This window comes from Myotis myotis, unplaced genomic scaffold, assembly GCF_014108235.1.
Source record: "Myotis myotis isolate mMyoMyo1 unplaced genomic scaffold, mMyoMyo1.p scaffold_m19_p_9, whole genome shotgun sequence".
NCBI lineage: Eukaryota > Metazoa > Chordata > Mammalia > Chiroptera > Vespertilionidae > Myotis > Myotis myotis.
Genome location: NW_023416401.1, coordinates 41,728,938 through 41,755,154, shown reverse-complemented (window position 1 = coordinate 41,755,154; position 26,217 = coordinate 41,728,938). Strand labels below are relative to the sequence as shown.

Below are 26,217 nucleotides of genomic sequence, written 5' to 3'. Positions count from 1 at the left end.
GAGCCTTCGGGAGTGTGGTCCTGTCGACAGCTTGATTCAGCCTCTGGCGTCCAGACTGTGAGAAAAGAAATTCCTGTTGTTTTTAGTCACCCAGTTTGTGGTAATTTGTTATGACAGCCATAGGAAATGGATACAATATGTAATTTCATACCAAGTTATAATATGAAAGAAAACAGAGCAGGGTCGGGGTTCAGGAAGGCCGCTGGAGGAACACGGGGGAAAGGAGACTGTGGCCGTGTGAGCACTGGGGGTGCTACTATGGAGGAAAGGACCCCAGCACGGGGCCTGGGCAGACTAAGCTCGGTGTGTGCTCCAGGAAGAAGCAGAGGCCTGGAGTCTGAGGTGGGAGCGGGTGGGGAGGGGAGAGGTGTGGCGGGAGATGGTGGACCGGCCAGACTGTGCTGGGCTTTCAGGGGTGAGCAAGTGGCTGGCCTCTCCTAGAACAATGCGGGGGGGCACTAGCAGGCATGTGTGGGGGGCCAGACTTCAGGTGGGCTCAGGCTGAGGGGCTGTCTCTAGAAGAGATGCAGGTGCCCTGGCTGGGGAGGAAGGAGGCCATCCAGGGATGATTGTGCACACCACGTGACGCAGGGTCGTTTCCTTTGTCACCTATGTTTGAGAGGGTTGTATGTCCACAACACATACTTCCACACACATAAACAGCAAAAAGCAAAGAGTTCTACCCTCTTTCAATAAATTCACTAGGTGCATATTAGATACTCAGTAAGTGGTAGGTGGGTGGATAGGTAGTTAGATGGGTCAAGAGGCTGTCCCATGAGGGACAGTTGTCATGCAGTTGATGTACAGGCCTGTATTTGCAAAGCATAGTAACTTACTCCAAGCAAATATCATGAACATGTGCAAGTTAGGAAGCCCAAGGCAGACATTTGGCACCAGGACCACCGTGACCTCATCTGTGCTCCTGGGAGAGCTGCCTGATGCAGCCATGCTCACGCCTTGGAAACATGGCACATAGAATCCAGCACGTCTTCCATGACCACCGATTTAATTCACCACGAGGGAACACCGGCATTTACAACACACCCCTGAACATGCCTCATCGCACCGTGGCCACAGGAAGAAGCCATGGCTGGCACGGAGCTGCAGGGTTTGCAGGGCGCGAAGCTCATTCCTGGGACCCACAGAAAGAGCCCGGCTTTCTAGCTGTGCTTCAGACTCTGCGGCTCATATGCACCCATGCAAATGTGGAGGAAAACAAGGGCCACATTGTACTGGCTTCAACGCATTAACCAAACATGAGCACATCTGAATACCAACGTTTTCACCACAGTCGGGCTTTGTGTCCCTGAATGTGGCTGTTTGTGAGGCGCAGAGATGGGCATTTGTGCCCTGAAAGTAGCTGCTCCCTCGCACAAGGGGAGGGGGAAGTCGGAATCTGTGGATGTGCTGTGGTTTTGGAAGGCCAAGTGCAGTGTCATTTTGTCAATTAATATCAGCTTTAATCCTGTTACAGCCGATGCCCAGCTCTTAGCGAGACGCTGGTCACAGCGCCAAGCCTGTGGTGCCGTGTGAGGCTGGGATCTGACGTGGCGGGAGCGTCACTGACAGCACTCCGTCTTTGTGCACATTCCACAGGAGCTGCGAGAAAGTTTATTTAAAAAGCAGTAACACCTCGATCTAATTGCCAGGATGAGGCCCAAAAAACTTCCGGCGACAGCCCTTGGAAGATGGGATATTAAAATCACAGGATGGTGACATCAGGGACGGTGTCGACTGTGGGCCCAGACTGGTAGCTGTCAAGACTGAGGGGCTCCAGCAAAAGGTGATGGTGGCCCCGCTTACGCCCTGAGTCCAGCTGCTCCCACCGACGTCAGCCCTTGTAGGCAGGCAGGCAGGCAGGCAGGGTGCCCGCCTCCCGTGGCTTCCTCCAGGCCCAATAAATCAGGATGCATATGGACGGCACCCAGTTCTGCTTTTTAAAATAGGCCACAGGGAAGTGGGCCACAGGTTATTCACTCTCCCAATGGCTGAGGTCCACCCTCCTAACTCCCACACTGCGAGCATCAGTGACCCGCCCCACTCAGCCGCTCGCAGCCATGGCGATTAGAAGTGAAGTTCAGTTTCAAACATGCCCATGACCTTGAACCTGCTGTGGTGTGTGGGGCTGCACAACCTTCTGCGTTTGATGGTGCTGTGTGCCCCGAGTGGCTCCTGTCACTCCTCTCCCGTGACAGCGCTTGCTGCTGCTGTTGGTGCTTGGCTTCGGGGGCTCATCATCCCTTTGGGCTGACCTGGGAGGGTGCTGTCCCCTCAGTGAGAGCTGTGCACACACACCTGTCTGTAGGGGTGAGGCGGTGTGAGCTCCACCTTGGTTTACCTCCCGAGTTTGCTCCTGCTTCTGAATGCCAGGGGTTCCCAGGTCAGCAGGAACAGAAAGCATTCATAGAGTTACTCAGAGCATGACCAGACTGCTCTCCAAGCCAGAGTGACACAGAATGCAGAGACCGCTCTGTGTGTGCCGGCCAGCTGATTAAACTTAACTGCGAGATAACTAACCTCGCGTGACGAGATGAAGGTGACAGTGCCCTGCTTTTTACTACAATTAATTTAATTTTTTTCTCCTATGATAAGAGGTCTAAAAATGTTAGATGTAAGGATCATCCAACTTTAATGTCATTAGGGAACTTTAATACATTTCATATTGATGGCCAATCAGATCTGTAATGAGACCGGAAACAATGAAAAATGATCATTGCTCCGCTAATAGAGGCTTTGCCAATTTTTACACCTTGGAAACGTGCAGCGAGGCTTCGCTCACCAGAGGTCATCACTGTTGGTTTGTGTGTGCGCGTTGTTCCTGTACATCAGGCGACCCAGACTTCACAGACCAGGAAAGTGGTGAAAATGAGGGGTGAGGATGATGGGTGTGCATGCTGCCTCCCAGAACTTTGAGAAGTTTCCATTTTTCCAGCTAAGACATGAAGAGAAACAATAGCCTCCATGGAATAGTCCCTGATTTCACTACAGAATAAAGGCAATTTGGAATCAAAAGAACAGGAAAAACCTGGTCTCAGAATAAAGTGCTGGGGAGTGTGTGTAGGCCCTTTCTGACCCACCTGCACAGTGTAGGTGACCAGATGGCCCTATTTAAGGCCTCTGACTATTTCAAGTTCACGTGGCAAAGGGGGATGTGCACCCCACGCCCATGTCCTCCAGTGTGGACAGCGTGGCCACTCCCGTCTTTGGTCATTTACTGCCTAACAAAACCCCCAGGTTACTTTCCAGCCCGTGAGGCTCCTGACACTGAGCTAATCTGTGCTGTCAAACAGGAGACTGTCCTGCCCCACAGGATGTGCTGAGTCACAGAGGACAGCAACACGCCAGTCCTGCTGGGGACCGGCAGCCCCTTTCCATCTTGGTGTCCTGGTGGGGTCGCAGCGTCGGCCCTGCGGGGCTCTGATCAAACTTGGACCCAGGCCCTTCCTGCCAGGGGCCCCCTGCAGAAGCCCGGTGCTGGCTGCCAGCTATGTACGAGGGACAAGGTGCCTGGGACCAGAGCCTAAGCACTCAACTCTTGCCCCCCATATGAGGACAGGTGGGGACTCCATTCTGCCTTAAATCTGTGCACTATGAACTGGGCCGAAGAGCTCTGCTCCTTCAAGCCAAAATGATGGAGACAAGCACGCTGTCCAGAGAGGTGAGGGTGAGGGGCGGGGGGCACATGCTAAAAGCACAGGACCCTGCTTGGCTGGCCACCCTGACTTCAGAAGGGACACGGGGTACCGGCATGTCTCCGGCCCGCCCAGCAGGCTGCTCTCTGCAGAGGGGCCTGCGGGCCCTGGAATTTGTCTTTGTGGGCCAGCACCGAGGAGGTCACCATGGAGGGGAGGGAAACAAAAGGCCTCGCTGTGCCGTGGATGTGCTATGGCAGACATCCTGCAGCTATGAGAGGCATGCGGCTGCCCGCCCGGCTACCCCGAGGTTGCTTTAAAACCTCTTTACAAACAAGTCTTATCAACCCACCCAGCTCTCTCAAATGCCTCCTTTGTGTGCCCAGAACATATAGTTTTTATTTGCTCTAAATAGCTCACCCCTTGAACCCTCCCACAGCAGTGTTGGGGCTGGGGGCTCCACCGTGCGTGTCTCTGGGCCCGTGTTTCTTCATTGCACAAGGGGTGTGACAGTCCATATGCCCGGCTTCCCAGCACAGGGGTCGTAAAGATAATGAGATTTAAGATGGAGCCCGGTATGCACATGGGTTCCGTTCCATGTGCAGCATCAATCATTTCTTACACTAACTTTGTCCCAACAACCATGATGTTCAGCAGCCACAGAGAAGCAGGCTGTCCCCAGCTGAGCTCCTGGCCCCTGACCTGGTCATTTTCTTCACTTTGACTCATTTTGGCCCTTCGGCCCTGTCATCTTTCCAAATAGCACTGAGACCTTCCCGCCGTGTCCTGTGATCAGCAGTAGCTTTTATTACATGAGAGGAGGGAGCTGTGACCTCATTTCTGACCTGTGTGGAAGTCACAGTCCCACCTGACATGAGGGGTCACACCCTGAAACTCCTCACGGAATCCCTGGGCTGGAAAAGGCTGGGAGGAATCGCATTCCTGGCCTAGAGCTCAGCCCGCTGCCTCCCGCCAGCCATGGGGACCCCAACGTTGCTCAGTGCATGCAGGCAGGACAACTTGGCCCCGAGTCCAGCCCCAGGCGGGGACCATGGTGTCTGTGGGGTGGAGGCCTCTTCCGGCATGTGACAAGGTGGGAGAGCCCTCTCGGGCTCTGAGCGGGTTCAGGTCCAATTCCCACCCCCACCCCAGACTCAGCTCCCACCGCCCTTCCCGGAAACCTAGGAGATGTCCATGCTGCCTGCTGCCTTTTGTGGACTAGAAATGCCACAAGAGAAGCTGAAACACATGCCCCAAACCACCTGACCCCCTGCATCCATGTGGTCTGAGTGGTACCTAGTGGTTGCCTCTGGTCACAGGTCAGATCAAAGGGCAAATGCAATGGCAGAGCCTTCGCTGCCTGTGCTGAGCATGTGTCACAGGCCAAGCCGAGTCAACACTCAGCCGCCGCCCTGCTCCCAAGCAGCCCCAGACAAAGATACCTGTAAGAGGGAGGAAAAGATTCAGAAGCAAAGGGGACACCTTTTGTTGGAGGCAGTGTGGACAGGGCAGGTGCCTACAGGCCCTACCCCTGCTGCATTCCTGGTGGGCAAATAGAATGGGGAGAAAGTTCTGGAATAACCACTCAGAAGTGTCAGAGGCTGGCCACGCTGACAACTGACATAACGGCGGGGGTGCTATTGGTGAAGAGCTCTCCGACACACCTTCATCCTTCTCTCCGTGCTCACAAGACCTCACACCACCACCCGATTCTGCATTGAGAGGGTCAGGTCAGGGGGGCTTACCCACAGTGCATGGCGGGAAGGACCCAAGCCCAAGCTTCCTGATTCCCCAGTGCGTGGTTTTTCCTGCCATTCCCACTCCATGACAGGGTCCTGGGGAGGGAGGGCCGGCTCCAGTCAGTTCCCAGACCTGGGACTGTCTATCCACTGTCCACTGTACATGGAGCAGCCACATGTATGGGTGATGTGCGTGTGCATGTTCTTGTATGTATGAGCACACACATATCACATGTGTACGTATAGTACTTGCTTAATGGAAAAATTATTCATCAGTCAATTCACAGGATGGGTGCTGCTGTTAGTTTTTTATGTAATATTTTTAAAGTACAAGAGATGTTGTGACTGGCTGATCGGCAGAGTTCTCCCTCTGCGTTCTGTGCTGAGTGGAAATCCTAGTGGTTTCCCTGGTGAGCAGGGCGCACATTGGCAGTGATGGGAAGGGGTCAGCAAACCGTGCCCAGGACCAACCTGGCCTACTTCCTTTTTCCTACAGCCTGCAAGCTGAGAATGTTTTTACCTTCCTAGTTTAAAAAAGAGAGGGAAAGGAAAAAATAGTATTTTGTGATATGTGGAAAGTATATGGAATTTAAATTTCAGTGTCCACCCATAGTGTTGCTGAATAGCCATACCCATTTGCCAACATCTCCATAGGCAGAGTTGAGTTGAGTAAGCTGACAGGGACCTCGGGCCCGCAAAACCTAACCCATTGACCGTCTGCCCCTCTGCGGAAAGAGTGCGTTGACCTCTGTGATCTATAATCTGATGGAAGCTCTGAGGACAGGAGTCGGTGCAGCCCTGACTCAGAAGTGACAGTCAGGGCGAGCCAGCTGCAGAGGTAGGAGTTTGGGAGCTAGAGAGCAAGCACTTCCTCAGCGCATGTTTGCACCCAGAGAGCAAGAAGCCGCGGGAAGAACATGAAATGCCATATTCTGTTTATGACATTTCCATAAGCAGAACTTGTAAGGGGATGCTGCAACGCCTGCCTCACTTGTCCGCCTCGCTACAAGTTACTTTCACACTTTACTTTCGCTGCTCTTAAAAGAGGCAAATTGTGCTGATCATTGAGATATTAAAGCAAAATCACATATAAATAAGAAAACCCCAGTTACACAGAGGAAATGCAGCTACCCTGCCCTTCAAATATATCTGTACAACTTCAAGAACTGAGTGCTAGAATTTTCTCATATTATCTTTTTTCTTTCCTTTCAATTCTGAATAATCACATAATATAAGATAGTTTATGTTGGAAGAATTGCCACCGAAAGTCTTGCAAAAAACCCAAAGAACCAATATGATCCATTTGTAACCAGCAAAAAGCTGTGACATTTCTCGTGACCCCAGGGCCACAAAAACAAGTCCGAGCTGAAGCTGCCGCTGTGGAGATTAAGAAAAACGGTGTCACAGTCAAACGGAAACAACTGTCACTTTCTGCGACCTTTCTGGAATGTGTGCACGCCAAATGCATGAATGGCTAACTGCTACCTGCAATTTCTGCAAAGTAAGGAGAGGAGGGGAAGAGGGTGCGCAGAAGGCAGTATGCCTTCCTACGCCGGCCAAAGGCACACATTCCAGAAGCTCGACACTGGGCAACAGGTTGTCTCGCCTTGGCATTTGCTGTCATCAACTGAACAGGGAGCAGGGGTCCAGATTTAACTCATTTTGACTGGTGTCCCCTCTCTTAGCTAAAACATAGTATCAAGTTTAACCACCACACTTCTAAAAACATTCCTGTTCCTTTGTAAGTGTTCAGAGGATCTCTTCATCATTGGTTACCTGGAAAAAGGGTCAGAAACAGTCACGTGTATACACTCTGTGCTGCAGGACAGGCATAATCCACGGGTCCCAAGGAAAACCATCCATACACTGACTCTTGGGCGTTTTAGTCAAGGGAGGGTCACGTTCGGATCCTTTCTTGGGGACAGTGGCAGAGCTGAACTGCAGCACTGTGTCCCCGGGAGCCACAGGAACAATGGTGTCAAAGGTCTGGAGTGGGGACGGGGCCTGCACACAATGCCTGCTTTTCACAGCCGGTCCCAGCACCGAGGAGGTGCCCCGCGGGGCAGCCGGTACCAGCCCGCGGCAGCCACTGCAATCTTTTAAGGGTAAAAATAACTTGAAAACTCTTTAAGTAAATGAATATTCAGTGAAATACTTACAAAAAATCCTCAGGCAGTAAAACATGAGTTTTTAATTTGAGAAAAGATGGTGTAATAATTAGATACATGGGAATAAAGGAGCCATTCCAAGATATTTATAAAAATATAAATATCTCTTTATCTGCTGCTTTAACTATTTCTAGGTATTATTTGTTTTAGCAAAGTGTATACACTAATATCTTAGATGTTGTGTTTTTTTTTGAGGGGTGTTTTTTATTTTCTTTTTGGGGAATCATTTTGAGATAGTTTTTCATGATCATATAATCACACACCATTTACACTTTATAAAGTATCTGACTGAAGAAATGGAAAATATTCCGTCTAATCATCTACTCATCAAGTGGAGATAGATACCTTAGAAGATTTATTTATGAAAATTCTAACCTAATCACAATGGGTACTTATAATACTCTTTTTAAAAAATATAATTTTATTGATTTCAGAGAGGAGGGAGAAACATCAATGATGAGAAAGAGTCATCATTGATCAGCTGCTTCCTTGTACACCCTACACTGAGGATCGAGCCCACAACCCGGGCATGTGCCCTGACTGGAAATCAAACCATGAACTCCTGGTTCATAAGTCAATGCTCAACCATTGAGCAACACCAGCCGGGCTCCAATAATATATTTTTATGTTTTGTTGCAAGAACTATAAATAGCCATGGCTGGATTGGCTCAGTGGTTAAGAGTATCAGCTCTCAGGCCAAGGGGTCTCAAGTTCGATTCCTGGCCCCAGTCAAGGCATGTGCAGGAGGCCACCAACTGATGTGTTTCTTTCACATCAATGTTTTTCTCTCTCTCCCCCTCCCTCCCCTTTCCTCCTTCCCTCCCACTTTCTAAAAATCAATGGAATGAAAATATCCTCAGGTGAGGATAAAAAAAAAAGAATATTGAATAGATAATTTCACAAGAAAATTACCATATATAGAAAGTCAACATTTGCATGTCATGATAAGTCATACACACATATGTATGGATGTATGTGTATTACCAAGTTCTCTGAAATGGAAGAAAAATTCTCCTTGAAACTCACTGCAACATTTTAAATTTTAATCATAAAATTTGATGTCATTTTCTACAAGTCCTGGGTAATTTCCCAGTGGTCCTGGTTTCTGACTCGCTAAATGTCATCCATCTGTCAGGCACTGCAGCAGGTACCCTAGGGTGCTGGGTTGGTGTCACTGTCCTGCTCAGTTCGGATCCCCCAAGGCCAGCATCGCTCACAGCAGGGCTTCAGTGGGTTGCAAACTCCCCTTTTCCCTGAATCTCTACAAATGTCCACATGCGGTGCATGAAACGTTTTCATCAAAAAATGTTTTATTGGGGATGAAGTGTCTATCTATCTATCTATCTATCTATCTATCTATCTATCTATCTATCTGTCTATCTATCATCTATCTGTCTATCTAGTTAGAAATGCCAACTTCTGGTGAATTTATGCCAGTGTTGGGCCATTCCAGAGGGATGTCTTTGTGGGGCCAAGTTCAGTGGTCACCCAGGCACCCCGACCTTTAAAAGGGCATTACTGAAGCCCGAGGACCAGGAGCACAGGGCTTCGGGGTCATGTCACCCCTTCTGAGTGACATGCCCGCGTCCCTCACTGTCCACCCCGGGGGCCCAGCCAGCCCCGCCCCTGCCCTCCCTGCCCCTCGTGGCAGCTGCCTCGATGCTACCGCTCTCTCCTTTGTTCCCTCAACCTCCCCAGCCTGGCTCCCTGCTCCAACAGGATCGTTGGTTTGTATTTTCCTAAGTCGGTTTTAATGAAGGTAAGATGCCTGGGGATTGGCAGTGTCCCCTGGAACATGCGCCCACAAAGCCAGAGCCAGGACCTGTATCTCCCGAGGGGACGCCTGAGGGGCCTCCTTCTGTCCAATCATGTCACAGAAAACCACAGTGACAAGGTGCTGCCTGAGCACATGGGAGAAGACGTCACCCTGCAACAACTGCCTGCAGGGCCGACTGCTCACCGGGCAGGGCTGCGGTGACCGTCCTCCTGCACAAAAACACCGTGTCCCTCCAGCTGCCCTTGCAGACAAGCAGCGACCTCCCGCCAAGGGCGTCAGCCTGCCCTGCTCAGTGAGGAGAGGAGATGACACCACCAAGGGGCCCAGGTGGCCCGTGCCCTCCCTCCCACCCTTCCTTCATGCGTGAGAGTGTATATGAGTGTGTCAGGGTATACGTGAGTGTGTGACAGTGACTGCATATTGTGTGAGTGTGCCAGTGTGTCCAGTTCCAAGTCACTGTGCTGGGGCTGTCTCTGCTTTCGGGGAGACGGGCACCCTCCCACGTGGCTCCCCTGGTTGCTGGCATCTCAAGAGCAGGAGCCCCATCAGTGTGAGGGAGCACTGTCCTGTCCCCTCAAGGTGGCTGCCATCACCCAGACCCTGCACCTGTGGCAGATCCTGTCTCCATGCTGTGCCATCTGCCGGTTACGGACCACAGGTTGGTTGTAACCCCACCCACCCCATCTGGGTTCGTAACAGAGTTCTCAGGAAAAAGAAATGGACACTAAGACACACTTTTTTTGAAGCAATTTAAATAAAAAGGTTTCAACTAGAGGTAAAATTTTCTAATAAAATCAGATAACATTTAAAACTGAACCATCTAGGGGGATGTCTGACTGATGGCATTGGCAGTCGGACATCCTTAGTGCTACTACAGACATAGGAGAGACTCCCACCACCGCCGCTGTGCTCACCAGCCGTGGGCTCGGCTCAGGGCTTCTGGCTGAGTGGTGCTCCCCCTGTGGGAGCACACTGATGATCAGTGGGCAGCTCCTATGTCCGTGATGGCGAACCTATGACATGCGTGTCAGAGGTGACACGCGAACTCATTTTTTTGGTTGATTTTTCTTTGTTAAATGGCATTTAAATATATAAAATAAATATCAAAAATATGTCTTTGTTTTACTATGGTTGCAAATATCAAAAAATTTCTATATGTGACACGGCACCAGAGTTAAATTAGGGTTTTTCAAATGCTGACACGCTGAGCTCAAAAGGTTCGCCATCACTGTCCTATGTTAAGCATCTGCCCCCTGGTGGTCAGGGCACGTCATAGTGATTGGTTGACCCACTCTTTGGTTGATTTGCATATTAGCCTTTTATTATATAGGATGGAACAACTTGACAGTCAATGTGCCCCCCTGAGGGGTCCTGGATTGTGAGAGGGCGCAGGCCAGGCCGAGGGACCCCACCAGTGCATGATCAGGGCTGGGAGAGACGCAGGAGGTTGGCCAGCCAGGGAGGGACTGTGGAAGGGCTTCAGGGCATGTCTGGCCCATCTCGCTCAGTCCCAATCGGCCAGACCCCAGCAGCAAGCTAACCTACTGGTCAGAGTGTCTGCCCCTGGTGGTCAGTGTATGTCATAGCAAGCAGTTGAGCGGCCTTAGTATATCATTTTTAGTGAACAACTGGACTACTGGACACTTAGCATATTAGGCTTTTATTATATAGGACTAGAGGCCCGGTGTACAAAATTAGTGCACGGGGGTGGAGTGTCCCTCAGCCCAGCCTGCATGCTCTCCAATCCGGGACCCCTGCGAGATCAGGCCTAAACCGGCAGTCGGACATCCCTCTAGCAATCTGGGACTGCTGGCTCCTAACCGCTCACCTGCCTGCCTGCCTGATCACCCCTAACCACTCTCCCCTGCTGGCCTGATCGCTCCTAACTGCTCTCCCCTGCCAGCCTGATTGCCCCTAATCGCCTCTGCCTCGGCCCCCACCACCATGGCTTTGTCCGGAAGGATGTCCAGAAGACGTCCGGTCTAACCGGTCTAATTAGCATATTGCTCTTTTATTAGTATAGATTATACATAGAATGAGAAAATGTTGTACTGAGCCCTGAGAAATAAGAAGGGCCTGGATGCACCACATCTACCTAATGAAACATTCTGATTCAGTGTGCCAAAATTACACCAATTTACCTACATTTCACTTGCTGGTGACTGATACAGGCAGCTCTAAATTGCCTTCACATTCTTAATGATAAAATTATTCTGCTAAGAGCGTGTCATATCCACTGTGTGCTTTAAAAGCCCCCTGGCACTGTCTCCACAGCTCAGGGGCTGTGAGGTCACCTGCTGGAACAGGTGTGGGGGGATCAGGGCCCAGCAGCACTGATGGAGCATGGTGACACCATGATGGCTCAGCAGTGACACAAGGCAGAGCTCAGGCAGAGCCAGGGACCTGATTCTCATCAAAGCCTTTGATCTCTGAAGGCAGGTGCGACCCCATGCATCTTGGGGCAGGTATGTGAGCAAGGCTATATTCAGCCAGAACCAGAGCTGGGGATTGTCTTATTTTGATTTTTTAAATCCTCAAGTGAGGGTATGTTTGACTCATTTTAGAGATAGGGGATGAGATGGGGTGAGAGAGAGACAGAGAGAGAAACATTGATTGGTTTGCCTCCTGTATGTGCCCCCACCAGGGATCAAACCTGTAACCTGGGTATGTGCCCTGACCAGGAACTGAACTGACAACTTTTCAGTGCATGGAAAGATGCCCACCTGAGCCATACCAGCCAGGGCTCATTTTCCTTTTAAAAGACTTGTTTCTTTAGTTTAGCAAATATTGATGACGATGCTCTTAGAGGAAGGAGAGGTGTGGCTCACCAACTCAAGGATTCATTGGAGAAGCAAGGATTCACTTATTTCAATTTGTCATGGGTTATGGCACCTCCCAAACTGCAGGGAGTGGAGGTGGGGACTCAGCTGGGAGAGGTGAGGAGAGCTGCCTGCCCGGGACTGGGCCCTCTGCAGGGACTGTCCTTCTCTTGGCCACTGACCAGCCCAGGGGACTTGGTGGCTGAGGAATTGGGAGAAGAGTCCCACAGCCACACTGCAGCTCCCAGTCCACATGACAAATTCCGCTGGGTGTGGGGTGAGATTAGAAATAGTAACTTTTACTGATGGAAACCTAATGTGGGTGCTTTCAATGGGGTGCTGAGTCCTGGGTCTCAAGCTGGGACAGGCTGTTGCCCACCGGCCACGCCCATCACAGCTGCCACTTGTGCCTTGGTGAGGTCTGTATCGCTTTGTTCTGGAGGATGCTCAGCTGGCCCATTGTGGCTCTGTTGGCCTTAAGTGACCCCTAGCGCACATGTCATTTTGAAGGCCAGGACCTGCGGATGGGCACATGGGGCAGGGAGCGGTGGCCTCCTCTCTCCCAAGGTGCACTGTTGAGTCACCACCCTGGGAACTGGCCTCCTTTGGACCACAGCTTCATCCGGTCCAGGACCTAGCAGGACAGCGTGTGCTCTGCCAACCTAGGACACAGCAGGCGAGCCCTGCCCCTCCCACCTCCCGGCACAGGGCCCTCTCTGCCAGCACACAGCCGTGCTGCCCACTGCCCGGACTCTTTCCTGGGCTGGGCACCCCCCTCCTCATCTGTGGAGACACAGAGAAGGTGCTGGGAGCTTGGGTGAGCCCACACCCTGCTTGGAGACACATCCTGCCTCTCTTTAGAATGTGAGAAAGGGACTTTTGTTTCCGAAGTGTTGAAAGCCCAACAGGAGAAAGGACACCAGTTTCCCCCGTGACAGGTCAGTGTGGCCCAGGGAGCGGGGATGCCGGCGGGGCTTCTGGTGCTTGCGAGGACACTGCCCAGCCAGAGTCCCCACCTGTCTCTGTGGTCACCGGGGACACCTGCAGGGTGGTCCTCTCATCAGGGGCATCGGAAGGGCAGAGACATACAGAGGACTCAGAGGATGGAGCTCCTTAATGGGGAGCAGACTGCTCAACCCACAGGGACAGCATGGTCCTGGTTTCACCACCATGTGGATTCATGTTTACAGCTCAGAACAACTACACCAACACCAACAACCCATGTCCATGGACTCCGTTTCTATGGAAACACTGGAGTGAAAGTAGTCTTGGCATCTCATAATTCAAAGAACAAAGCAACAGAGTGTCCGAGGTATTTTGTTTGTGGAAAGATTATTGTATGCACATGTGTGCAAATACACCCTTACAAATATATGCACACATTAGCACACTTGCACATGCAACCACACATGTGCACAAACACACACACACGCGCACTTGCACACACACACTACATGTGCAACACACACATGCACACAGTGCACACACAACCACATATGTGCACACACATGTGTACATCCATCCACATGCACACACACTTGCGCACTCCATGCACGCACACTTGCACACACACACATGCTTGTACATCACCTATTCAGCAGCAGCTTAGAGGCAGAACTCCTCACTAGTCAAGAGCTTGGGCCTCAGGACACATGGTCAAGGTACAGGAGCTTGTGAATACAACAGTTTGCAGAGGCTGTCTTAGGGGCAGAAGGGGACAGAGATTCGGGGTGAATTGGTGTCCTCCAAACACTCCATCGCTTGAAGATGCCACAGGCCAGGCCCTAGTGACCTCATCGTCTTCAGGAAAATGAGCCCCAAAGCAGAAAATCAAGCAAAATAAGAAAACAGCACATGCAAATAATTAAATACCAAGTTTGTACAAAGACTGTTATAGGTCACGATGGGTTTCTGAGAGAGGCCCCACATCTGGGTGTGTAGACAGTGAATGGGGCCTCTACCCACGGGCGCTCCTCTCCCCATCACGCAGGTGGCAGTTCACGGGCTGTTCTGTTGGAGCCACAGGACCAGCGAGGTAATTCTAGCTCCATTGTTTGAGCAATGAACTGGTGGACATTTTCTAATGATTTCAGTAGAATTTTGCCCTGATTTTTGCACAGGACTGAGCCCTGTAAGGTGCTATCGGCGGAAGCAGGGAGGTGGTACTTTCTATCCTTCCCCAGGACCCTGTAGGCCTGCACTTGCCCCTCCAGTGGGACAAACCCATCCTTACAGCTCTGACCTGGAGACCTGGGTCCCCTCCGGAAGGAGCCCAGGGGTTCCAGAAAGAGCAGGGGCGCCCTCTATTGGGGACTTCTCTCCTGTCAGCATAACTGAGGGAGACCCAAGGCTTCCATTCACCTCACTGACCTGAGCGGAGCCATGCCTGGGGAACTGGGAGGGGCAGGGCAGGGATACATCACTGCCTTTCCTGGCTTTCAAATGACAAGAAGAGTGTCTGTCACGTGTGGGGTGTGAGCTTCAAAAAAAGCCTGTGACAGGCCTATCGCAGAACAACCTGCCTCCCCAAAGCTCGGACAACACCCTTAACATGTTCTCTTCCTCCTCAGGTAGCAGGCAAAGCCACCCTGGAGTGTCACTGTCAGAAAGCCAGTCACAGAAAGAGATTTAAAACATGCCCTGGTGTGTCGTTTGCTTAGATCTGTGACAACCCTTCAGAGGGATTTTCCCAGGAAATGGAAAAGTAAATGAAACTCTAGAGAGCACTGATGAGTAAGTGGGGGTGCTGGCCCTCGCAGCGCCAGGAGGAAGCGTGTCTGTCTCCTTGTGCAACCTGCGGTTGGAGCACGCTCCGCGGCACCTGTGCCGGCCCTCCTCAGTCCGGCCGCGCACTCTCTAAGGTCCCCAGTTCGGTTCTCAGGGTGGCTCTGACTGGCAAAGGTACAACACGGAGACCTGGAGGCCTGTGACCTGCAGCAAGGAGTCAGTGATAGACAACAGCCCCTGCTTACCTCTCACAGCCCCCCGTTCTCCTGACACGGGGACAGAATGAATCGCAGGGGCTGGGACATTATCGTGAAAGGAATGCTGATGACCCACGTGGCTCAGAGAACATCACGAAGACTTGGCTCCCTGTCACATTCGGGGCGTTTCTGTTTGGTCAAGAAAAGGCCTTTTTTGTAAAGTGGGAGGGGCCTGTTGATGTCATTCTCAGTGACGTTTGTGGAACATTCCATAATTTAAAGAGAATTCACACGTAGATTTTCCAAGACTACGCAGTGAGGTGGCAGCCAGGATTACTGAGCTCCTTTCACGCGGTGGCTCAGCACCTGCAGACGGGGATTTTTCTGGATTCCAGGGGAGCATGAGAAACGGGGACTATTAGGTTCAAAAGCAGATGCCGGCAGCTCTGCGGGGCCTCACCGCCTGTACTGCTCAGAGTTGTTGGGAAGAGTGATGGAACCCACGAGGCAGCTGGGCCATCTTGCTCAAGGTCACATGAAGTGAGGACATCGTCGGATCCTCCCACTTCCCCTCTGCTGTGACTCAACCTTAACCTAGTATGGGCTGTGCATGCCAAGGAGGTGCTGTGGAGGTGCCCAGTGGCCGGGAGCATGGCAGGTGTGGGTGCGCTCATCCGGCTGACGTGTGAGCAGCTCGAAGCTCCAGGCATCGGGAAGTCACGGGAAATCAAACAGGCAGAGTCTGCATATTCTTCCCAGGAAAAGACAAATCTGAGTTTGTAATATGATTGGAATGTTTGCATTTCCATTGGTTTTCACATTCAACTCTAGGTAATAATTCTCCAAGTTGAATATGCATCTTTGGAGAAGGGGACAGAGGGCTGCCTTTGAAAGAGCCGTGGGACTTGTACCATGTTCATCATGAAGGGAAAGGCCCTACTGCAGACCTTGTTCACATTACATGGTATTTCTGTTACACATATGTGTATGTATGTCATGCTCTGTTCCTCTTGGATAGACCAGGGGGACCCTAGGCTTCACCCCACCCTGTTCTCTCTGCTTCAGGAATACAAGGCAGATCTCCGGGGTGTCCACCTACCTATGGGGTCCCAGGTGAATCACTGCGTGTCACTGTCATGAGGCCACAGCGGAGCCAAGAGCCTTCACGTGAAAACCACATGAGAACCTGTCCATTCTGCCCCGGCAGCAGAGAGGACTACATGTAAAGGCAACTTTTGTCCCTGGGGCACCACGAACAAGCAGTTTTATAGGAAACAGATACTTCCCAACACTCGAGTCGTTCTTTGTAGTTAAAATAAACACCAAAGTATCTAGGCTTTGGGCCAATTTCAGTTCCTCGTTAGTGATTTTTTACGAGCAGTGTTCGGCTTTCAAATGCCCACACATGAACGAGCAACTCCTAGAAATATCGCACAGAGTGGAAAATCAGGGAAATCCACCCAAAATAAAACAAAACAGGCAAGAAGCAGGCGGGGATGGATCCCAGGCCCCAAGTGGACAGGGCGGGAGAGGACTGTGAGGTGAGGAAGGGCTCGCCTCCCTTGCCTCCCGAGAATCGCATTGTCAATAAGGACAGCAGATTCACAGATCGCCCAGGTAACTAGAGAAACTAAACCTTCCGGGTGGCAGTGCACATGCACACGGCCGTCCCATGGAACCACCGCCCCAGTCAGTGTGTCACCTACCAAACACGTCGCTGTCCCCCGAGGACTCCCGGGAGAGTTCGCGGAGGTTCCTCTTTTTCTCAGACTCCCCTCTGGGGGCTTCGCCCTCCTGGAAAACAAAACAAAGTGTTTTATCATCAAAATAATGTACCGCGCTTCTGTCCTCACGTCCATCCTGGGGTTCGGAACAGTCCCAGTCCCGCTGCTCAGTCCTGGCTCAGGCGGGTTTACTGTAGAGCAGCGGTTCTCCACCTTCTGGCCCTTTAAATACAGTTCCTCATGTTGTGACCCAACCATAAAATTATTTTCGTTGCTACTTCATAACTGTAATGTTGCTACTGTAATGAATAGTAATGTAAATATCTGATATGCAGGGTGGTCTTCGGCGGCCCCTGTGAAAGGGTGGTTCGACCGCCAAAGGGGTCGCGACCCACAGGTTGAGAACCGCTGCTGTAGAAGACCATGAGCTCCCACTTCTTTTCTCGGCCCGAGCTCGAGGCCTTCTCCTGTTCTAGGGGATATATTTTCATACAAAAGAAACTGAATATCATCCCCAATAAGGTAATGAGCTAACCCTCACTCCAACCCGATGTTGCTAACATACTGACCGAGTTGAAAACATTTAACTCAGTGTTGCTGGGAATGTGGGACAGGCAAGGACCCTACTGGGAGCTGGGACAGACAGCCACAGCCATCCTTAGAGGACAAGCCACAAAAACCTGCTGTACACCGCCCTCTCCCCCTGCTCCCCGGAGCTCCCCTCTGCGGCCTATGGAGCCTGCAGAAGGCAGAGGTCTGGGAACTCTGACCCCACCTGGCCAGGCCCCCTCAGTGGCTTTCCTGTGTCCAGTGTCCTTCCTGACCCCCTACCCCAGAGATCTGACATGGTCACAGACACCCTGTTTCTCTATTCCTTTCTCCCTGCGACACTGAACGTTTATTAAGAATGGGGACCTTGCCTTATGCACCTTTCTGTCCCCACACCTCACAATGCCTGGCACCCAGCATGTGCTGGAGAGAAAACTGTTCAGTTTTATCCTATTTAAGAGCAGTTCAAAATAGACAATTTCTGTTTCGGCAGCGGGCACCAAAGGTGGGTTAAGAGACATGGTTTCATATCTACCTGTTTCGTTTTGGAAGAGAGTGCAACTTGGAACAGAAAGAATTTCCTGATAGTTTCTTTCGTCAGCTATACATTCTTGTCACATGTATTTGTTTCACATCTGGCTTCTACGCTGATATCAGTCATATTCTTCACTAAGTACAAAATAATAGTTTTATTTGAGTACTAATTAATAATGACCATGTAGCTACCATTATAATCACTGTGGGTGTAATTTTTTGTGCTTTAGTGTCTACCGGGTCACCCCTTCCAACCTATCCCATCTTCCAATGAGAACTGGGAGTGTTTTTTCCTCCTTAATGGTAAGTAATGGTGAGTCTCCAAGGGGAGGGTATTCCAGGTTCAGAGTAAAAGCTGGAAGTTAAAGCAAAGGCTGGAGGTTGGGCATGTGGTTCCAGCTTCCCAGGTCCATGGCTCAGGCCGGATGGCAGAGGCACCTGCATCGTACCCTGCCCTGTGCGGACGTCTGTCCTATAGCCACACAGCGTCCACCTAACCTAGAGCACCCTCAGGCGGGGCCCAGAGTGGAGGTCAGGGGCAGGACCTCAAGCTTCACCCCCACCTTGGATCTTATCCCTCAATATCAGTGACGCGCACACAGTGGGTTGGACAGGCAGGGGAAGTACGTGTTGCCCGCGGAAATCTAGTGACTAATTTCTGTTCAAACAAAAAGCTTGTTCCTGAGACCTGACACTGTTGCTATCCCACGAACATAAAAATATCCTTGTGACTAACACATTTTTAATAAGCAAAATGCCTACAAGCAAAACAAACAAAACCAAGATGATGTATGTCAAATGCAATGGAATTTTCCTGATAGGGAAATAAAAGCTTCCCACAAGTTGTAAACACTCAGGTATACAACCGAGGGCCCGACCCCATGACCCAGGAACCCTCAGAGTGTCATTGTCCCAAACGTGTCTGTGGCTGCCAGTGTCTACTAGGTAAATGCATTTGAAGCCATTATGGTTTTTCTCCTCAAAATGTTTGTGCCAATTTTCCGTTCCATCAGCCTAAGTATGTGAGGGCTGACCTAGTAAGAGCCCACTTATTTTTCCATAATCATTTTAGGGGAACATGCAATGAGAAAAAATTCTTATGACTAAGGTAGATTTAAAAATATTTTCCTATAGAGATGAAATTTATTATTCAATAGCATTGGTACAATAATCACTATAAATTAAGTAGTTTGCTGCATCCCCAGTACCTTATTTTTTACACAATGGTTTTCATTCCTGTGTGTTTGGTTGATCCATTCTCTGCTTAGAGGATGAGTCCTGGAGTAGCACAGCGTTCAAACCCCACTGCCTGTTTGGTGTCTGCCCCATCCCCCCTCCTTATGCCTGTCTGGCGCCCCTCCTGCCACTACCCAGAGTGCAGTGCAGTCCTGTTCCGCCCCTGGACTCCTCAATGGGCCCAAGGCCTCTCCCCTCCTGTGCATCTTTGGTGCAAGCTGAGCTCTCAGCCTTTGTCATCTTCACTGGTTCCATGCACCGACCTGAACAGGAAGCCGTGGAATGGAATTTGTCGACCTTAGTGTTGGAAGGGTTTGTAAATTCTCTTTAAATAGAGGAGTGGATATTTCCTGCATTTCTTAAAAAACAACAACAGTGCCTTTCAAATGCCTCCTCTGGTATGGTCGGGATGATAAATGTTATCTGCAAAGAGGCACTCAGAGCCCCCAGGCAGCCGGCGGGGTGTCCATCACAACCAGGCGAGCCTCTGCTCTCAGGGAGGACTTGCTTCCATCAGATCCAGAGGAAATTGCATTAGCTCAAACCAGAGATCCCAGCTGGACTGAACGGCCTCGGGAGAGTGGAGTCAGGCTCTTCTCACTGTTCTAGGACATCAGGGGTCCCAAGGGAGAAGATCCAGTGAGTCAGGGACCCTGCCTGGGATGCAGGGGGCAGGGTCACCCTCCTTTTGCATGGCCTGTGTTTGGGGTCAAATCTCAGTCCTTCCACTGGGTGTGTGTGTGTGTGTGGTATAATAAAAACTCTTCTTACAATCCAGAGCTTATTACTTAACATTTTTGGTTTATTTCTTAAAAAAACAGAATTATTCTTGCTGTAAGCTGGGTTTGGATAAGTAACAAAGGATTCTAGCAAAACATTGAAGCTTTTGGGATCAAAGTAAAGAACTTGAAGAGACATGAAGACTGGGATCATGTGAACGGGCTCATTGTGAAGCCAGGTCTCCTCTCACACATGGTCAGGGCAGGACGGGGACGTCCGTGCACAGGCAGCCGTGGCCTGTCCAGCCCAGGCCTCTTGACACTGGCATTGGTGACGTTCTGGGCTGGGTCAGCCCTGGTCATGGTGTAGGCTGTCCTGTGTGTTGTGGGATGCTGAGGAGCATCTTGATCTCTACCCATGGGCGGCTCGGGGCACCCTGCCGCTGTGACAACTGGACGCTGGCAAATGTCCCACCCAGGGTAGGCGGGGGCACCCTGGTTGAGAGCCACTTGTCCAGACAAAGGGAAGCATCAGATAGGAAGTGAAACCTACAAATCCACTTATTTGTGTGCTTTTCATAAAGACACATTTTAAGTCATCAAAACGCTACTTTTAAAAGAACAATTGCAGAGCAGGGACAGCATGACAAGGATTAGAGACTGACTAAGGGTGAGAATCAGATGGAATGGAGTCATGAAAAGCAGTGCTGCCTCCGTAATGGTTTCTCAGATGTAAGCCTTAGATATGCTCTTAAAGCACAAGCAACAGAAGACGTTCTGGGAGGCTGGACTTCAAAATCAGAAACTCATGCTTCCGTAGACACCACTGAGAGCGTGAAACAACCGCTCAGAGAACCGGAGGAAGCATTTACAGATTGTACGCCTGGTAAAGGTCTAGTGCCCAGAATATGTAAAGTGCTCCTACAACTCAACAAAGAAAAACAAACCACCCAATTAAAAACATGGGCAAAGAATCGGAACAGACATGTCTCCAAAGAAGACACACACAAACGGCCAGTAGGCACATAACAGATGTTCAACATCGTTATTCGTTAAGAAAATTCAAATGGAAACCAAGCTGAGGTCCCACCTCACACCACGAGGGTGGATATGATAAAAAAGACTGTAATAATAATCATCATAGGCGAGGATGTGCAAAAGTCAAAACACTCATCAGCCAGGGCGGTGGGAGACCATTGTGGAAGCAGTCCGGTGGCCCTCAAAGTTCAGCCTCGAAGTACCATGTGACTCATCAAATCCACCCCCAGGAATATGCCCAGTAGAAATGAAAGCATATGCCCACACAAAACACTACACATGGATATTGTTAGTAGCATTATTCATAATACCAACAGGTGGAGACAACGCAAATGTCCACCAAGTAATGAATGGGTAAATTCCTAGAACGGAATGTTACTCGGTAATGAAAAGGAATGAAGCATTGACGTGTGCTACAATGTGGATGAACACTGAGAACATGATCCTCCAGGAAAGAAGCCAGACACCACAAAAATCATATATGGGCATGATTACACATATATGAAGTGTCCAAGGCAGGCAAATCTCTAGAGACTGCAAGCACATTAGTGGTTGAGTCAGGATGGGGAGTAGGGTGGGGTAGGGGGTGGGGAGTGACCGTTAATGGGCAGGAGGGTTTCTTTGAGGGATGAACAAATGTTATAAAATTAGATTGCTGTGCTGGTTGCATAATCCTATGAATATGCCAAAAAACCCACATTGATTTATACATTTTGAATGAGTACATCTTATGTTATGTGAATTCTATTTCAGCAAAAGCCATTGAAAACCAACAACATCTGCACTCAACAGCCGGGACCCAGTGGCTTTTGGCTGGGCACGTGTCTCAGGGGGGCAATGATGTGGAGGATCAGGGTCCTTCCCGCCCACGCTGGCAGCCAGACCTCTGTGGAGCTTCTGTGGGGCTCAGTGCCAAGGCCCAGGATTGGCTTTTGAAATGTGGGAAATTAAAATTTTGGAAGACTTCGATTCTTCTCTCTAATGGCTAGACTGATGAACGTGACTGGATTTATAAATAAAGGCTGAGAAAATGCTTGCTACTCAACACTGAGGACCCCAGAGGAAAAGTATGAATCTCACAGAGCTGAGAATTCAACCCTGGGACTCCCTCCTCGACCTGTTTGTTTGGCGTCAGAGGACGCAGGAAGCACCCTTGATCACATGAAGTCGCTGCCCAGAGGCTCTGTGACTGTAGATGAGTGCACACGTGTACAGTGGGGGACAGGGTCCCGCCCCCAGCGAGCAGAGTCAAAGCCAGACACTATCATTACTTATTTCGCTACTATCCATCTTCTGACATCTTCCATACTTAAGAGAAGGTGGAAATAAAAGCTTCTTAAGTAAAAACAGGGTTTAATGTGTATACCAATGCAGTGAGGTTAAGAAGTGAAAGAGAAGAATTTTTTAGGACTCTGATTGCACCTGCCTTTCAGTTTCCTCGCTCTAAATTTAGGGACAAACCTGCCTTGCAGAAGGAATGGTCCCTGGTCTGAGCTCTGCTACTGCTGTGATCGAAGGGGGGAAGCCCCGGACAGAAACCTGCTCTGACTCGCTCTAGGAGCTGCAGAACCGAATCTTGCTAAAGCCTGTTTCCACTCTGCCAGCATCAAAACCAGTCACATGAACTTTAATAACCAACTAAATGCATCTCAAGAATTTCATACCTACAGGTGCAGATAGATGCCGGTCAGCAAGATCAATGCGATCCATTCTTCACTTCGTCAAGAGTGTGAACATGATATTCCTGCAAATGCACTTGCAGGAGAAATTTTGCTTTTCAGGCCACAGACCTTCCCCTGGTTTCAAAACTGACAATACAAGTAACTCAGGTTATAGTTATGGGAAGACAGAAGCTTCAAAATATTTGTATATTTTGAAAAACCTGTCATGGAGCAGGCAACACAATCCTCCAGGTCACATGACAACTCAGTGATGCAGGGGAGATGCGTCCAAATGGGTTCTCTGTGACACTCAGGAAACGATTCTTCTGCTTCAAGCACTGCAGGAACTGTGACACTCAGTCTCCTAGTCTTTATAGTGTTGTTACAAACCCAGGAAGAGAAACCTAAAGTCACAAGGTTGATTTTCTTTTAAACACTGAAGCAATGATTAAAAGGCACGAGATACCATGTTCCTAAACAGAGGAACGCAGTGCTTTGCATCCCAGCGGTGAAACGAGAAGGGCCTATGGCTCGTGGGAAGGAAGTGTTAACGCTCCTGGGATATTCTCCAAACACCACGTCATATTTCCCTTTGAAATACATTGCAACAAACCTCTTTTCAAAAAGGCTAACACTGTCAGAAAATAGAAGAGAACAGCTAAAGATTTTACACTCAGTTTATTTTAATTGAAAAGCAGGGTTCTGGGCACCTTAGGGGTGATGTATATCCAGTGGGGCCACGCTGTCACTTGAACACACAGCTATTTAAATCTAAATCATTTAAAATAAATAGCATTAAGAATGTGGTTCCTCAGGTGGACCGGCCACACACCATGTGCTTCCTGGCCAGGTGTGTCTAATGACTACACACCGGGTGACACAGACAGAACATTCCCACCAGAACAGATCCCCTGCAGCCGTGTCTGCCTGGGGCGGAGGAGTGGGTGGAGTGGGAGGAGGGGAGTCAGAACACAGCAGTGCCCTTTTACTGCACCTGGTGCTCATGAAAGACAGTCTCCTGTTTTGCAACTGAAGTCGAGAGGAACCCCTTCGGGGTGTGTGTGAGGGAGGTGGAGGTGGAGATAGACAGACAGAGAGATAACAGGAGGAAAAGAGAGTGAACCTGAGACTCTTGCAGGTCCGGTACAATGGGAAGTCTGCGTGCACCTCGCAGTCTAAGAACTCGCCGCCTTGTCTAGATGTTTCTGTGCAGCTGAGTATCAGAGGAGGTCGGTACATGTCTGTGGGGAAATGCTTCCTACATTTCAGCTCCTTAAGCTCTTAAGTATAGATCATATGGTTAACCTACGCATTATCTGAGTTCTCAAAAAAACCCAAACTTGTTTATGGGACTTGCCTAAGAAAATGGAAATTATACAGACGGGTCTCCAACAACTGCCAACGCACTGCGATCAACTCAGAAATGTCAAGTTTTGGGATGAATTTGGGGCTCAAAGTCACCATGGCCCCATCACACGATGCTCCAGGCTGGAGTCTGGGGGACCGGAAGGACTTCCATTGCTCAGTGATTCTGCTTTCCATTCTGTGACATCGTTACAGTGGCAGCAGCTGGTTTTCGCAGGAAGTGCAGGAGAAGAGTGAGGCAGGGGAGAACAGCGATGCTGGATTTGGGGTTGGGAAGGGCCTGGGTCTCAGTCCCACTGGTGCTCCTGTCCCCGCAGTGGGCGTGGGCGGTACTGCCCGGCTCAGCGGGCAGAGGGCTGAGAGCCACTCTTTGCTGACACTCCTGGGAACCAGGCCAAAGCTGAGAATCAGAACTGAGTGGAGGAGCTGATGCCTGTGAAATAGGCGGGAAATGGCGAGGGCTACCCTGGAACCGCAAAGGTGACTTTCGGCAGCTTAGAAGGATTGGATGGAGTTTATTTCCACGTTTCCTGTCTGGTTGCATTTTGAAAACATTCCACAGTAAGGGGGTGGGAAGGGCTGCAGAGGACGCAGCACTGGGCGGCCGAGACCATGGTGGTCTGGAGTCCAGGCCCAGAGCTCGGGCGGTAGCGGCGGCCGAGCGCTGCCCTGGGATTGCTAGGGGCTGGAGGGTAACAGTCTGTTGGTGTGAGCAGAAAGCCCGGAGCCACAGCGCCCACGCAGAGGACTGAGGTAAACGTGCACCCCCAGGTCTCTGAGCCCCTCGTTCCTACCTTATGGGCCTTCTCAGAGCAGATCTCCCGCTTCCCCGCGTGGTTCCCCATCCCGCACCGAGTCAGCTGCAGAGGCTGAAAGAAAAAGAGAAGGTGTTAGCCCAAAGCCGGCACGTTTAGTCAGGACAGCATTCCTGTGAGATGTGCTGTATCCCTTTCCGAAGAGAGAAAACTAAAACACCAAACTCAAGACACAACGGAAGTCTTACTAGTGGGCCCACGAAAATGGCTAGGATATAGGGGAGCTGCCGACCTCAGTGCTGTTTAGTAACAAATACATGTCGGGGTGTTTCATCTGCAAAATCATCAGGTCATCCCCAGCAATCTCCGGGGCTGTTTCTACACAATCACACCCATACAGCAGGGGTCACCGCTCACAGTCAGGGGCCACGCCAGGAAACGACTGAGATGCACAGAGGTGCCTACAAGTGAAAGGTAACAAGTCCGTGCCGCTGCCCAGGGAATCGCGTGAGCACAGAAACCTCAAGATCAGACCAACGGTGGCTTATCAGACAAGTATGCCAAGAATCTGCAGAATTTCCGGGGGAGATAAAGTTGGATTTTTTAAAAGTGTGTATTTCTTGTTCATATTTCCTAACCCAAACACTAACAGCAAATTCACAGTCCCCCCCAAAGGCACAAAACTGAATAATTTAGCCTAAACCCATTCCAAACACACTCTGGATCCCACCGCATCCCTGCACCTGCACTAACTTGACGTCCATCCACACACCCGCCCGCCTGGCGCAGCGACAGGGCTTTGTGGACAGTTACATGTGTGGTTTTCCACGATGCATTCCTTTATGAAAGGACACGTGGGTCCCAACTTCCTGCGGAACATGGAACAGTTTTCCTTCCAAGGTCACAAGGTGAATCCTTTCCTAAAATGGAGAGGGGGGGTTTCTAAATTCCCGTGTCTGAGTGAAAGACAGCACGTCCCCTGAAGGCCGCCTTCAGAAAAGAGGGAGCTGCCAGCTGGCATCTGGATTTCCCAAAGGCACTGCAGCCCTGGGGCCTCGTCCATACGAATGAAGGATGTGGATGCTCTTTTCAGAAGGACCTCAGTGGGCACACGGCTGGTCCTCAAGACCGGAGAGAAAGAAGCCAGGACACCTGACAGTTTGCCTCCCCGTGTGTGGGGGTCCACGAGCTGGCACAGGTGGAGAGCACACAGCCACACCCTGGACAGTGCAGAGATGAGTGCTGGGCAGGGGACAGCTCCAGAGGGAGCCTGCGCAGAGGGAGCCTGAAAGTGCTGGACTTCAAACAACCCAGATGAAAGCAGCGATAATGTGCCCGTAAATCAAAGACATGGTTCTAGTGGTGACAAATGCACTAGCTTTGAAGAATCATATGAATCCCTCATGTTTCACGAGGAGAGTTAAAAAAACAATACTTTAAAGTGTATGCTTTTAAAAATGCAAGTACAGCTTTGCTGATCATTTCAGAATGAAATGGGAGTCTACTGTCTACCTTCTGCATTTATTTAAATTAGACAAAAACATCTTTTTGGGGTGATATCACTGAAGAGACTGAGG

At 50.3% G+C, this 26,217-nt stretch overlaps 1 protein-coding gene across 8 annotated transcripts in view; it reads right to left on the bottom strand.

Moving 5' to 3' along the window:
* Positions 1–26,217, bottom strand: part of LOC118662846 (myelin basic protein) — a 76,853-nt gene that overhangs the window by 32,732 nt on the left and 17,904 nt on the right. For all 8 annotated transcript variants that reach the window (XM_036321789.1, XM_036321790.1, XM_036321788.1 and 5 more), the window contains 2 exons: positions 24,680–24,754; positions 16,766–16,853 (listed from right to left, as the gene is read on the bottom strand). In XM_036321789.1, the coding sequence (XP_036177682.1) occupies positions 16,766–16,853; positions 24,680–24,730 (139 nt within the window). In that variant the 5' untranslated portion in view covers positions 24,731–24,754. The remainder of the gene's footprint in view (positions 1–16,765; positions 16,854–24,679; positions 24,755–26,217) is intronic.